The sequence below is a fragment of the Lipophrys pholis genome (genome assembly GCF_963383615.2).
Source record: "Lipophrys pholis genome assembly, chromosome: 11".
In the NCBI taxonomy this organism is placed as follows: Eukaryota; Metazoa; Chordata; class Actinopteri; order Blenniiformes; family Blenniidae; genus Lipophrys; species Lipophrys pholis.
The window spans coordinates 31,328,307-31,343,270 of NC_137631.1; the positions used below are offsets into that span (position 1 = coordinate 31,328,307).

Below are 14,964 nucleotides of genomic sequence, written 5' to 3' on the forward strand. Positions count from 1 at the left end.
CTCCCTTCCAGTGGAGCCGGGGGAGCTGTTTGGGGCAGCAGCTGGAGGGCTTCCAGAGACCCAGGGGGGTACCCTCGCACACGACTGGCCACGAGGGCTGCTCTACGCGTTCCCCCCTCTGCCCTTGATCATGCCAACACTAAGCAGGGTCTTCGAGCAGGGCCACAGCCTGCTGCTGGTGGCTCTTCGGTGGCCGGGGAGGACCTGGTTTCCCCTGCTGTGCAGACTCTGTCACAGTCAGCCATGGTGCCACCCCGACAGGAGAGATCTCCTCTCTCAAATGGGGGGTCAGATCTGGCACTCAGACCCTGGGCATCTACAGCTGTGGGCCTGGCCATTGCAGGGGCCGACCCACTGTGGAAGGACTGTAACAATGCTGTAAGAACCACCATCCTGAACGCATTACCACCATCCACCCAAACTCAATATGAGAACAAGTTCAAGAGGTTCTCTGTCTGGTGTGGGGACAGGCGGTTGGACCCAGTCCACTGTCCAGTGACCGCTATGCTGGAATTTCTCCAGTCCCTTCTGGATAGTGGCCGCTCACAGTCCACGCTGAAGGTCTTTGTTGCCGCTATTTCCAGTAGACATGCCCAGGTGGACTCGGCCATGGTGGACTCCCACCGGTTGGTGACCCGCTTCCTAAAAGGGGCCTTAAGGCTCCGGTCTCCAAGGATTCAGAGGGCTCCGGCATGGGATCTGCCCCTGGTACTTGAGGCACTGGGTCGACATCCCTTTGAAACCTTGGCACAAGTGGAGCTCAAGTGGGTGTCTGTCAAAACAGCATTTCTCCTAGCCATTGTTTCCGCTAAGCGGGTTGGTGAACTCCATGCCCTATCAGTGGAAGACACATGTCTGAGGTGGCACTCTGGGGGGAGCGGGGTTACATTGTGGCCGAACGTGGCCTTTCTCCCAAAGGTGTTGTCGCCCTCGTATGTTAACCAGCCGATCCGGTTGGTGTGCGTTGAACCATCGCCAGAAGGGGTGTCGGAACTGCTATGGCCAGTTCGGGCCCTGGAGACTCACATTAACGCTACATCACGCATACGCTGATGCGAGCAGCTGTTTTTCTGCTACAGTGGCCCTAGGCAGGGCAGGGCCTTGTCGAAACAGAGGCTATCCCACTGGCTGGTGGACGCCATTACGCATGCCTATGCATCCAGTGCTCTCCCCACTACTATCCAGGGTGAGATGGATCACTCAACGAGGAGTGTGTCTACGTCATGTACCCATTGAGGCGGTCTGTGCTGCGGCCTCGTGGACCTCACCCAGCACCTTTACCAGATTCTACAGAGTAAATGTGGCTACGCCTCATCCTCTGGGAGCGGTCTAGGGCGTCACTCTTTCGGCATCCAGCGTGTGAGGTGGGTATCCGGATTCCTCATGACACTGTTGACATTGCTCATCCAGTACTAAAGCACCGCCTTTGGCTGTCAGTAGGGATGAAATAGATTGAAAGTTCCCTATGGAACTACGGTTCTATGAATCCCGGATGACCGCCAAAGCAAAACTCCAGCCACAGCGGTGATTAAGAAAAACTCTATGTCTCCGTTTGCATCTAAAGGTGGGTAGGTGGAGATTTACGTCACAATTCGTAATGTCATGTTTTCTTCCAGAAGTTTTCCAGGAGTCTGATTGGCTTCATCTTTCACTGCCCCCTACTGGTGTGGCATGGTCATAGTAGTTCTGAACCAGGTGTAAATCCGGGTCTGTGTAAATCAGGGGTCTCAAACTCAATGGGCCGCCGGAGGCAGAGTCTGGGTGAGGCTGGGCCGCATCAGGGATTCCACAAAAAAAGTTGTACAAAATTCCTCAATTGTCATTATTGACAGTTTTAATGATTTCTTCTGAACATGTTAGTTCTGAACATGAATGGAACATTGAATGAAGATCATGAACGGTTCTTCTGAACATGGTTCCTCTTGCCTCCACTTCTTCTCACATATCTGAGCCACATTTGGCTTAAGAGAAGAAGCAGTTGAGACTAGAACAGAGGTCAGCAACCCGCAGCTCTTTGGTCCCTCGAGCTGTGGACCGTCAACTCTCAAAATGATACTGATTAAGTAGAAGTCTACTTTCATGAAAAATGTATAGTGGAATGAGGCAAAACATCTCGAAATAGTGGCAAATCAAATCAGTTTCTAATAGTCCTTAAATTGAGTACAACACTATAATATACTCATGTTGAAACACTTTCATATTTTATGCAATTGGTGTAAACTTTTACCATGGCACTCATCAATCATCAAGAGCACCATGGCAGGACGACACCCCACACAAAACCCTCTTCACTCCTGGTTGCCCACCCACAACTAATAAACTAAACTAAACTAGATGAATTAACTAAGTACATGAACAAAGCAACAAAAACACAACACAACACAATCATTACCAACACTACAAACCTAAAATAACCCCATCTAAAACACGACCTACAGAAACTCCCATGATGGGAGTTTCTGTAGGTTGTGTTTTAGATGTAATTATTGGGGGTTATATATTAGGTTGTGTTGTGTTTTTGTTGCTTTGTTCATGTACTTAGTTAATTCATCTAGTTTAGTTTAGTTTATTAGTTGTGGGTGGGAAACCAGGAGTGAAGAGGGTTTCGTGTGGGGTGTGATCCTGCCATGGCTTGCCCATTGGGTAATATTATCATTAAAACTCAATGTGAACAGAGTAAGTAGTGGAAAATATGTGCTTTTCAAGCCAATTCCCAATATGGTCACAGTGTAAGCACAATTTTGACCACTGAGCTTATACGACTTGCAAAAGATGTGTCATAACCCGTCCTTATAGCCAACGAACTTTTGAAGTACATGAGCTCCACAAGTATGTTAACACAACTTCACAACATTTACTCTCACTTCGTGCATTGGAGGTCCACTTCAATCGTGGGCCACATTAACATTATACTTTCGCAGCAAGGTGCGGGCCACAAAATATCGTCTTGCGGGCCGGGCCGCGAGATTGAGACCCCGGATGTAAATGAAGAATTTCTTTGAGAGCATAGAGGAGGAAATATCCGTTTTCATAAAAACCTGGGTATGTGTAAACGTGGCCTAAGTCTGTTCAATTTCTTCTCTATTTCTTTCTTGACTGTTTTGAATCGAAGTGTGTGTGCACCTGAAGTGTGTGTTCTGTGTTGATTAAGCACTGAAGTATGGTGATTGGACGAATCGTCTGGCCTGTGCCGACCCGACGGTGGCAGGCACGTCTGCCACATGCATCTTTCCAGGCGCTAAAAGAGCTTGACATTACAAAAATTCATGTCTGTGTGCTTTTTGGGCTAATATTGTTTGTTATTAAAATGTGATTAATCAAGATGAACTAATTACAACGTCTATAATTAATAGGTTTTTTTAAGCAAGTCCACCAGGGGGTGGACCTGATACACAAGGACTTCTACAAATCCTTAGAATGATTTGATGATAATGGGAGAACTTTCATATTCAGGAGCTTTTTGAAGAGCAAGATTAGTGAGCTTGTGTTTATGTCTGACAAACTGAATGCTGTTTTTCCAGTCAGGAAACTTCCACAGCCAACATTGAGCCCTGAATGTAGATGTACCCATGCTATTTCGGTGGGAATTGATCAAAACCATCCGTGTGTGTTGGGCTCACCCCAGGCCTGCGACTCAATAATCTTCAGCTGTGTCCTGGCCGCCATCTCGTGGTTCTCTCCGATCTCCCTCCTCATGCTGAAACACAGCGCCACCATGTTGTGCTTCTCGCTGTCCGCGGGCAGGCAGCGCTTGATATAGTCCAGAAGAGCTGTCTTCAGGCTGGAGCTCTGCTCGACACAGGTTGACATTTCTTTACTTTTGTGCTTTTAATGGGAAACCCCTGATGGATGTGTCAGTTGAATGGAACATCCATCAGGGGTTTCCTATTAAAACTCTTTTGAGAAGAAAAAAGACTCTGACCTCAGCAGCAGATAGTATATAAGGAGTTTTTTTAAGAATTCAGTGGGTTTGTCACTTAATAAATACTTTATCTGTGTTTATTTTAGAATAATAAGCGTCTTTTTGTGTTATTTCAGTGTGATCCTGCATGGGAAATTGTAGTTTGGTAAAATCAAGAGGATTAAACTCACTTCCTACTTCTATATTGTCAGTGTGGGAGTCACATTCAATATGGAAACTGTCTGTGGGAAATTGAAGTTCTGATGAGAACTCATTTCTGAGGTGATACCAGCTGCAGTCAGGTTAAAGAGTTTACAGGGTTAACAAAAGGCCGACGGGCCGAAACCAAAGGGTCCAGTCCAGCCCACAGGACCACCGTCCAACATTAAAAATTGTAAAAGAAAACTTACTTTCATGTGTTGATTTTTTCATAATAAATATATACAATGGCAAAAGTTGTTTTTTTTAATTAAGGAATAGTTAAAAAGAAAATTATTCAAAACATTTCTTCTTTCACTTTGTCAATTGCAGCTTTTTCAAGTTTTATAAAAAACAATAAGGTATTTAAGGATCCATCCATCCATCCATCCATCCATCCATCCATCCATCCATCCATCCATCCATCCATCCATCCATCCATCCATTTTCTCCCTCTTTTCCGTTTCCGGGTGGTGGTGGTGTCAGTCTGAGCACCGTCACCCAGATCTCAATGCACCATTAAGAACCTGAGCCCACAGGAATATTTTTCTTTGAACTAAAAAAGGGAAACTATTTGAAAGTTTTGCTTATTTACAGATGAATTTTCACAGCAGGATTTGTTTTTTACTTTTTTGGAGCAAAAAAATCCTAATAAAAACAAGTATGTCGAGGTTAACTCTTATTTTTTATTACTTATAAAACCACATAAGTCAGAACAGCTGCTTCATGTACATTAATAAGAATAATAAAAATTCAAAGAAAAAGCAGGATTATTAAGACAGAGGTGTGTTTGTATTGCACATGGAGCTCACAGCCATTAACATATATATATACACACTATATATAAAAGTTATATATATATATATATATATATATATGTATATATAACTTTTTTCAATCGATTAAACATCCAGGAGAGTTGGGGAGGGGGTTCTTACTCACACTTGAAGAATGTGTCAGTATGAGTTCAGACACAATCTGTAGGGACTGTGTTTGTACAGTATCTGATGACATCTGATGATTTAGATCAATTCTGGCTGATTTTAAAGGGAAAGGATAACGTGTGTGTGTGTGTGTGTGTGTGTGTGTGTGTGTGTGTGTGTGTGTGTGTGTGTGTGTGTGTGTGTGTGGTCTCACCTGTCCTCTTTCTGAGTCCACCTTCTTCCTCAGCAGCATCTCGAAGCAGTGGTTCTGATGCAGCAGGTCAAAGATGTACGTCATTTCGTTGTATCTGCCAATGCCGGTCAGCAGGCGCACCTACGCACGCACACACACACGAACACGCACACACACACGAACACGCACACACACACGAACACGCACACATGAACACACACGCACACATGAACACACACGCGCACACACACACACACACGCGCACACACACACACACACACGCGCACGCACACATGAACACACACACACACACACACACACACACACACACACACACACACACACACACACACACACACACACACACACACACACACACACACACACACACACACACACACACACACACACACACACACACACACACACACACGAACACACGCACACGCACACACACGCGCGCGCACACACACACACACACACACGAACACACGCACACACACACACACACGCACAGAAACTAATTTAGTTACAGAGAAAATAGTTTTTATGTACTTTATCTTTCTGGATTATAAGTCACACTTGAGTAAAGACATTTTCTTGGTCCATGTCCAGATGTGCAGCGTTGATAATCTTTTGTTCTAGATTCCTGTGAATGTTTCTCAGCTCTGGCCTTCATGCTTTTAGCTCATGATCAGCCTTCGTTGTTTTCTTCATCACGGTAACAGTTCTCTGCTTTTCTCCAGTCCCTCAAAGGTTTTTCACACTCTGAACAGTGACATCTGCTGGTCACAGATGGTATGTGCCCGTTTATTTTAATATGTTGCATCTTAATATAAGTCACATGACCAGCCAACTAGCAACTTGGGTCACACTGCAGGTCTTGATTCTCAGTTCCTTTGGGGGTTTTGCCCTGGTCTTGTTGGGCGATCAAGGCAAACATTAATATGTGATTGACAGCCTTTTGATGTCCGAACAGCTTTTGCTCTTACAACAGCAAGAGATTTGGAAGTTTTTCTTGTTGTTGCCTTCATTGGAAGATGGCGAAGCTCACAGACACGACCTGGGGTGGGAACGCTCAAAGAGAGAGAGGAAAGAGAGGAGAGTGGGGGTGGGGTGGGAACGCTCAAAGAGAGAGAGGAAAGAGAGGAGAGTGGGGGTGGGGTGGGAACGCTCAAAGAGAGAGAGGAAAGAGAGAAGAGTGGGGGTGGGGTGGGAACGCTCAAAGAGAGAGAGGAAAGAGAGAAGAGTGGGGGTGGGGTGGGAACGCTCAAAGAGAGAGAGGAAAGAGAGGAGAGTGGGGGTGGGGTGGGAATGCTCAAAGAGAGAGAGGAAAGAGAGAAGAGTGGGGGTGGGGTGGGAACGCTCAAAGAGAGAGAGGAAAGAGAGAAGAGTGGGGGTGGGGTGGGAATGCTCAAAGAGAGAGAGGAAAGAGAGGAGAGTGGGGGTGGGGTGGGAATGCTCAAAGAGAGAGAGGAAAGAGAGAAGAGTGGGGGTGGGGTGGGAACGCTCAAAGAGAGAGAGGAAAGAGAGGAGAGTGGGGGTGGGGTGGGAATGCTCAAAGAGAGAGAGGAAAGAGAGGAGAGTGGGGGTGGGGTGGGAACGCTCAAAGAGAGAGAGGAAAGAGAGTGGGGGGTGGGGTGGGAACGCTCAAAGAGAGAGAGGAAAGAGAGTGGGGGGTGGGGTGGGGTGTGTGTGGTGGGGGGGAACAGACAATACCCTTGGTAATGCTATATATACTGTTTACAGTTACCACACTCATCCAAAACCTTTCCCACCGCTGGAAGATTAAACGAATCTGAACAGTACTTTTTAGATCTTAAAATAAATTGATGATCAAACAGGTGAATACATGAGCAAAAGAGAAGGAACAGATACAGGACTACAGACCTGCCAACCTTGTCAAAATATTTTGAGTACCACTTGTGTTGTGCGGCTTTTTTCCCCACACTTTTGCAACTCCATTACTTTGCACGCAGTAATCTCCCCATTCACTGGCTGGAAATTGGTTATAAAACACAATAAAACCTATATTTTTGATTACAAGACCTTTAAGAAAATCTAGACATTTTGCACTCATCAACAGAAAACCAAAACATGCTATGTCCTTATGACAGCCTTTCAATGGAACACTTTCAAAACATGAACATGCTGTTAACAAACCAAGGGAACTATATTATTTACATTTCTTTTATTTTGTTGACCACGGCAGTGGTGGTAAAACCTGCTGCAAAAGATTTGTTGCTTCATGTTTAAACTGTATAAATAATCACATTCCTCCTTATATACGGCCGACTCTATCTGCAATGGATATATATAAAGGCTAACACACACACACACACACACAGACACACACACACACACACACACACACAGACATAGACACAGTTTACCTTTGTCAGCGCCAGCTGCAGCGAGTGGGGAACGGAGGACAGAGAGGGAGGAGGAGGGCAGGAGGAGGCAGAGGGAGGAGGAGGAGGGAGGAGGAGGGCAGGAGGAGGCAGAGGGAGGAGGAGGGCAGGAGGGCAGGAGGAGGAGGCAGGAGGAGGCAGAGGGAGGAGGAGGCAGAGGGAGGAGGAGGCAGGAGGAGGGCAGGAGGAGGCAGAGGGATGAGAAGGCAGGAGGGCAAGAGGAGGTCAGGAGGAGGCAGAGGGAGGAGGAGGAGGGAGGAGGAGGGCAGGAGGAGGGCAGGAGAGGCAGGAGGAGGCAGGAGGGCAGGAGGAGGGCAGGACGAGGCAGAGGGAGGAGGAGGAGGGAGGAGGAGGGCAGGAGGAGGCAGAGGGAGGAGGAGGGCAGGAGGAGGGCAGGAGGAGGCAGGAGGAGGGCAGGACGAGGCAGAGGGAGGAGGAGGAGGGAGGAGGAGGGCAGGAGGAGGCAGAGGGAGGAGGAGGGCAGGAGGAGGGCAGGAGGAGGCAGAGGGAGGAGGAGGGCAGGAGGAGGCAGGAGGGCAGGAGGAGGGCAGGAGGAGGCAGGAGGAGGCAGAGGGAGGAGGAGACAGGAGGAGGCAGAGGGAGGAGGAGGCAGGAGGGCAGGAGGAGGGCAGGAGGAGGCAGAGGAGGAGGAGGGCAGGAGGAGGGCAGGAGGAGGCAGAGGAGGAGGAGGGCAGGAGGAGGCAGTGGGAGGAGGAGGGCAGGAGGAGGCAGAGGGAGGAGGCAGAGGGAGGAGGTGGGCAGGAGGAGGCAGGAGGAGGGCAGGAGGAAGGCAGGAGGAGGCAGAGGGAGGAGGTGGGCAGGAGGAGGCAGAGGGAGGAGGAGGGCAAGAGGAGGGCAGGAGGAGGCAGGAGGAGGAGGGCAGGAGGAGGCAGAGGGAGGAGGAGGGCAGGGGGAGGCAGAGGGAGGGGGAGGGCAGGAGGAGGCAGGCAGAGGGAGGAGGAGGGCAGGAGGAGGCAGGAGGAGGCAGAGGGAGGCGGAGGGCAGAGGGAGGAGGAGGGCAAGAGGAGGCGGAGGGCAGGAGGAGGCGGAGGGCAGGAGGAGGCAGAGGGAGGCGGAGGGCAAGAGGAGGGCAGGAGGAGGCAGGAGGAGGCGGAGGGAGGCAGAGGGAGGAGGAGGCAGGAGGAGGGGGGCGGGATGTTACGCTATCGGTTCGATAGACTCGTTATTCTCCACTTTTCTCCAGTGATTGGCTGAAACTGCTTCACCTGCTGCTGCATCGTGTTGTCAGACATGAGTACCGCACGTTTGCCACAGAACTCTCATGTCCGCAGCTTTTTGGGTAGTTTAGAGGGGCGAGTCGTACCAGCGTATTTAGATGTTAAATTGCGTACTTGCTATGCAAAATGCGTAGAGGACGGCAGGTTTGCAGTTGAATAAATGATGGCAGAAAACAAGCAACAACAGCAACACATATCATTGATGAAGAATGGGAAAGTGTGTTTGTGCGTGTGTGATTCTCAATTCCAATTTCTTGCACAGAGCAAATTTCTTTGTGTGATTGTTCAGACTACATTCTAAACACGACCTCCATCACACTGCAGCATGATTGTATTGCAACCACAAAGTGATCCCCACGTGCAGAAGAAGGTATGATGTCACGCTGAGCATAACATTTACATAAGCAAATATGGATACTACACAGGTCAGCACAAGTATATCCATTTTCAAGTGGTTGAGAAATAGGATCCGACAAAATCTAGACAAAATGACAACGGAAAGAACAAGGGGATTGAGAAAAGTGAGCACAGCTTCTAATGATGGCCTTTTGCGGAGCAGCGGCTGCTCGCTCCATACAGAGCAATGAGTGGATGCAGAGTTGAGGCAGGAGTGGTGGGACACAGAGTTCATCCACACCTTCAAGGTGTCAAGGAAGACATTTAAATACATTTGTCAGCGTCTCTCCTTGTGGACTCTCAAGACAAGGCACTAATCTCCATTACGCCAATACGTGGAAGTCGTACATGCGACTTGGCCATTCAGAATCTGTCGCATTTGAAAGATACATATTTGATTGGTACCACATATGATTGAGACCTGGGTCTGCTGTGCAAAAATTGGATTTATGGGTCCACTTAAAGAGTTGAAAATCATAATTTGAGTCGCATTTGCCTGCAGTGTGAACGTAGCCTAAATAACCGTGTGATCATAGTCCAGAAAATACAGTGTGAACTTTTATCCATGAGCCCTTTCATTGATGTGAAACCATATTCAAGTATGACAGTCCATCTATAATGGTGTTATTCCCTGAAATCTAGCGAACAAATTAGAAACAAGCAAATGTGCTTTAAAAGCTCATTAAAATTCCCTGAATTTGAAAATAAAAACTCAAAACGAAATAGAAACTAAAACCACTATCCTGGATGGGAGGCTTACCAGCAGGCTGTGATGTTCTCCTGGTGACAGGTGGGTGTGACTCAGGTTGACGGGCAGCCTGAAGCACTCTCACAATACCCTCCATGTTGCAGGTGAGGCTGAAACAGTCGTGGGCCACTATCAGCAGCTCTACGACTACAAAGGACAAAAAAAGACTTCAAAGTTTCAACAAAGTCCCTAAAAAATTATGCATTTCTGTTTCCTCTGCAGAATTTAAAGTGTGTGTGTCGTACTGCAGCTCAGGTCTCTCAGTGGAACCGTGTTGAGGTTCTCCAGCAGCTTCACTTCCCACCAGGCTGGGGTCTTCACACAGTTTAATCAGCTGCATCAGTGAGTCCCGCCCCTCCGATGGCCTGAAAACCTGCTTCTCTACTGAAAACACCCACATACACAAGTTGAGTTTAACAAGCTGGGAGGCTCATACGCTCTGAGAGGTGGGCCCTGATGTCTCTCACCAGGGCTGCAGCTCCTGGGTGGAGCTGATCAGCCCTGGACCACTGAGGATGAGACCAGCTGGGCGACGGTGTCGGCGCTCAGACCCTGAGCTTTGATGAGGGCCTGGGCCTTCCTGAAGCGCTCCAGCTGTTCCGACTGCAGCAGCCGCTCCAGTACCGAATGGGGCTCCTCGGTGCAGATCTGTCTGAAGGAGCACTGCAGCTCCTGAACGGGAAAAAGGAAAAAGTGGATTTGTGAGGTGAACAGTTACAATCAGAGAGCAGGATTAGATTGAAAGTAGAAGAGAATAAAGCAGGCAGAACGTTGCTGTACTTTCTCCTGCTGACCCTGCTGATGTGTGAAAGACTCCGGGTTTGCTCCTCACCTTGGAGAGCTGGTAGAGGCCCAGCACCTGCTTGCAGTAGTTGTTGCCATGTGACACTGGTCCAGGAGCCTCTGGAGCTGGACAGCTACCTCGTCCTCCGGGAGCATCACAAATGAAGACAAGCTGCTGAAGGAGTGCGCTGGACGAATAGGAGAGGGGACACAGGAGAACGTTAAGAGTAAAGATCTGGAAAGAGACGTCTCTAGTCTGGAAATGCACGTTTGAGTAATGAGGAGGAAGTTTTGGTTTAAACGGCTTCAATATCCAATTCTCAACTTTGTAGGACTTACTCAAAACTAGCCTTACTTCATTACTGATCCATAGTAGGTAGATACTGTACATCAGTACAGTAGTACTAGTATAGTACGTGTTTCCTGTCAGATCACTTCTTAATAACCTTTGACTTTGTTCTAAATAGTTCTAACCCTCCGGTTAAAGCCGTGTTAACCAGGTCTCTCTCTGATAACATAGTAACTAAATTCAAGGAAAGAATTCCCTCTGCTATAGAATCAGTAGTGGATCTTCCTGACCCGTTATACTGTTGCTAGCTCAGACATTGAATACCTAACAAACAGTCTGACAGATATGCTAAAAACAACGCTAGACGACATAGCTCCTCAAAAAATGAAAATGAAAAAACAGGAAAAGTCCTCCCCATGATTAGAAAGAACTTGGCGTTCAACAAAAACAGAGCTAGATTATATAGCCTGGAAGGATAGCTTCAAAACTTATAAGAAAGCTCTGAGTAGAAGTAGAACTAATTACTACTCATCCTTAATAGAGGAAAACAAAAACAAGCCTCGCTTTCTTTTCAGTACTGTAGCCAAACTGACCAAGAACCAAAATAGTGTTGAGCCCACCATTCCTATCAATATATGTAGTGAGGACTTCATGAAGTTCTTTCAAAATAAAATGACAAGGCTTAGGGATAACATCCATCAAACCCTACCGTCCGTTAGCCCCATAACAGAGGAACTGGTTAAACCTAACAGTCATCTGGAATGCTTTCAGCAAATACAACTAGTCCAACTAAACTCCCTTATTTCTTCTGCTAAACCAACTACTAGCCTGTTGGACCCAATTCCTACTAGAATTCTGAAAGAGGCACTGCCACTAATTAATAATTCTATACTCGCAATTATTAACCAGTCTCTACCAATAGGCTATGTGCCCCAATCCTTTAAACTAGCAGTTATTAAACCTCTCATTAAGAAGCCAAACTTAGACACAAGCCTTCTCTCAAACTACAGGCCCATCTCCAACCTTCCTTTCCTGTCAAAGGTTCTGGAGCAAGTAGTGGCTAAACAACTCCAGGATTATCTGCAGGAGAATAATCTGTTAGAGGACCTTCAGTCCAGCTTCAGAATGAACCACAGTACAGAGACTGCTCTGCTAAAAGTTACTAATGACCTTCTAATGGCCTCAGATAGAGCTCTTCTATCTGCTTTACTTCTTCTGGACCTTAGTACTGCATTTGATACTGTCCATCATAATATACTCTTAAGGAGATTAGAAGATGGCGTCGGCATTAAAAACTTAGCCTTAAACTGGTTTAAATCATATTTATCTGACCGCTTTCAATTTGTTCATGTAAATAACAAATCTTCAATACATGAAGGGGTCCTGTGTGGAGTACCACAAGGCTCCGTCCTCGGACCCATATTGTTTAATCTCTAGATGTTACCACTCGGAAATATAATTAGGAAACACAACATTAACTTTCATTGTTATGCAGATGATACTCAGCTCTATTTATCAGTTAAAGCCAATCAGGCCGACCAACTTGTTAAACTAGAGTCCTGCCTCAGGGACGTTAAGTCCTGGATGTCTATCAACTTCTTAATGCTCAACACATCCAAGACTGAGGTTCTAATCCTAGGTCCTAAAAAGCTCAGGGATTACTTTTCAGATAGTCTGATTACCTTAGATAATATTACCTTAACCTCTAACAGTGATATTAGGAACCTGGGTGTTATTTCTGATCAGGATCTGTCCTTTATGTCCCATGTTAAACATGTCTCCAGGACAGCCTTCTTCCATCTAAGGAATATTGCAAAAATGAGAAACTTCTTGTCCTTCAAAAGATGCAGAACAAATGCTTCCTGCCTTTGTGACTTCAAGATGAGATGATTGTAACTCCCTAATGTCAGGATGTCCAAACTCCTCTGTTAGGATCTTCCAGCTAGAGCAGAACGCTGCTGCAGGTTTACTAACCAGAACTGGAAGAAGAGAGCACATCTCCCCAGTCTTAGCATCCTTACACTGGCTTCACATCAAATCTAGAATAGAATTCAACATCCTTCTGATCACATCTAAAACTCTTCATCACCAGGCTCCGTCCTATATGGAGAAACTTCTAGAAGGGTCTCACCCTCCACGAGCCCTTGGCTCTGAGGATGCAGGACTGTTGGTAATCCCTAAAGTCCTTCAAAGTAAAAGAGGAGGCAGGAGGTTTCAGCCATATGGGCTCCTTTACTCTGGAATCAACTAGCAGCCTCGGTCCGAAGGGCCCACACCATTAGTTTATTTAAGAGGAGACTAAAAAGCTTCCTCTTTGATAGAGCTTCTCATTAGGAATAAAATAGGAGCACTAAGTTGAGCTGCTCTAGGCCTAGACGGCTGAGGGGATTTCCTCCTCTCCCGTTAAAGGGAGGAACTCTACATTTGGAGCTTCTGTTTCTTGTCTTTCTTTCTTTCTCTCTGGTGTAACAACATTACTGGAGCCACCAGATCCTGACAGGAGGGGAGCAGGATCCAGGGGATCAGACCCAAGACTCCCAGAGTGGAGTTACCACGGTCCTACTAACTACCCCGACCCCCCCCCACAGCACCGGGACCCCCCCCCACAGCACCGGGACCCCCCCCACAGCACCGGGACCCCCCCCACAGCACCGGGACCCCCACCACAGCACCGGGACCCCCCCCCACAGCACCCGACGCACGCCCCCCCCACAGCACCCGGGACCCCCCCCCACAGCACCAGGACCCCCCCACCGACCACAGACGGGACCCCCCCCCCACAACGGCACGGCCCTTAAACTCCAGACTGAGATTGGTTCTTCATCAGACCAACGCTCATCATAGAACTTTTCTTAGTATTTGTACTTCTCTGGCCTGTCTGCCTCTCTCTCTCTCTCTCGCTCTCTCTCTCTCTCTCTCTCCCTCTTCTATTCCTCTCTCTCTCCCTCTTCTATTCCTCTCTCTCTCCCCTCTTCTATCCTCTCTCTCTCTCTCTCTCTCTCTCTCTCTCTCTCTCTCTCTCTCTCTCTCTCTCTCTCTCTCTCTCTCTCTCTCTCTCTCTCTCTCTCTCCTCTCTCTCTTCTCTCTCTCTCTCTCTCTTCTCTCTCTCTCTCTCTCTCTCTCTCTCTCTCTCTCTCTCTCTCTCTCTCTCTCTCCCCCTGTCCCTGTCCCTGTCCCTGTCCCTGTCCCTGTCCCTGTCCTCCTGTTGTTCTCTATCATTGTAAGAGGTTCTGGAAGGTTTAGTTGGGTTCTGTTGTTCTCTATCATTGTAAGAGGCTCTGGAAGGTTTAGTTGGGTTCTGTTGTTCTCTATCATTGTAAGAGGTTCTGGAAGGTTTAGTTGGGTCCTGTTGTTCTCTATCATTGTAAGAGGTTCTGGAAGGTTTAGTTGGGTCCTGTTGTTCTCTATCATTGTAAGAGGTTCTGGAAGGTTTAGTTGGGTTCTGTTGTTCTCTATCATTGTAAGAGGCTCTGAGATGTTGGTTGATGTGATTTAGAACTTTTCAAATAAAATTGAATAGAATTGAATCAGGTTCTCTTTACCATTCAGTTATTCGTTGTAGCTTCAGGCCAAATACTTTGGACATGATAGCCATGACATTCACAATAAGTAAATAGCTACACTGTTTTCTAGTCTGTGTAAAGTTCTGAAATAATCAGTTTGTCTGCAGCAGTGTAAAAAATCTTAAATTAAATAAAACATTTTTTGGACACGCAGGCAATAAATTCATACTTTCTATAATATTCCTGTACACTGACAGTGTACACTGAGAGGATTTATGCATGATATAATTGTGAAACATAATGAGGTATATGTGCTGAACGATTTAAAGATCCCATATTCGAAAGTTTTTCAGTATCCACTTCCAGAGAGAGTGTTGATTT

The 14,964-nt window shown here is 47.0% G+C and overlaps 1 protein-coding gene across 1 annotated transcript in view; it reads right to left on the reverse strand.

Annotated features, from left to right (window-relative positions):
- spg11 (SPG11 vesicle trafficking associated, spatacsin) overlaps positions 1 to 14,964 on the reverse strand; it is an 89,263-nt gene that overhangs the window by 5,319 nt on the left and 68,980 nt on the right. The window contains 11 exon segments of the mRNA XM_080475706.1: positions 3,621 to 3,789; positions 5,237 to 5,356; positions 10,021 to 10,068; positions 10,070 to 10,155; positions 10,254 to 10,305; positions 10,307 to 10,392; positions 10,476 to 10,477; positions 10,479 to 10,509; positions 10,512 to 10,680; positions 10,841 to 10,893; positions 10,896 to 10,979. Of these exon segments, the coding sequence (XP_080331832.1) occupies positions 3,621 to 3,789; positions 5,237 to 5,356; positions 10,021 to 10,068; positions 10,070 to 10,155; positions 10,254 to 10,305; positions 10,307 to 10,392; positions 10,476 to 10,477; positions 10,479 to 10,509; positions 10,512 to 10,680; positions 10,841 to 10,893; positions 10,896 to 10,979 (900 nt within the window).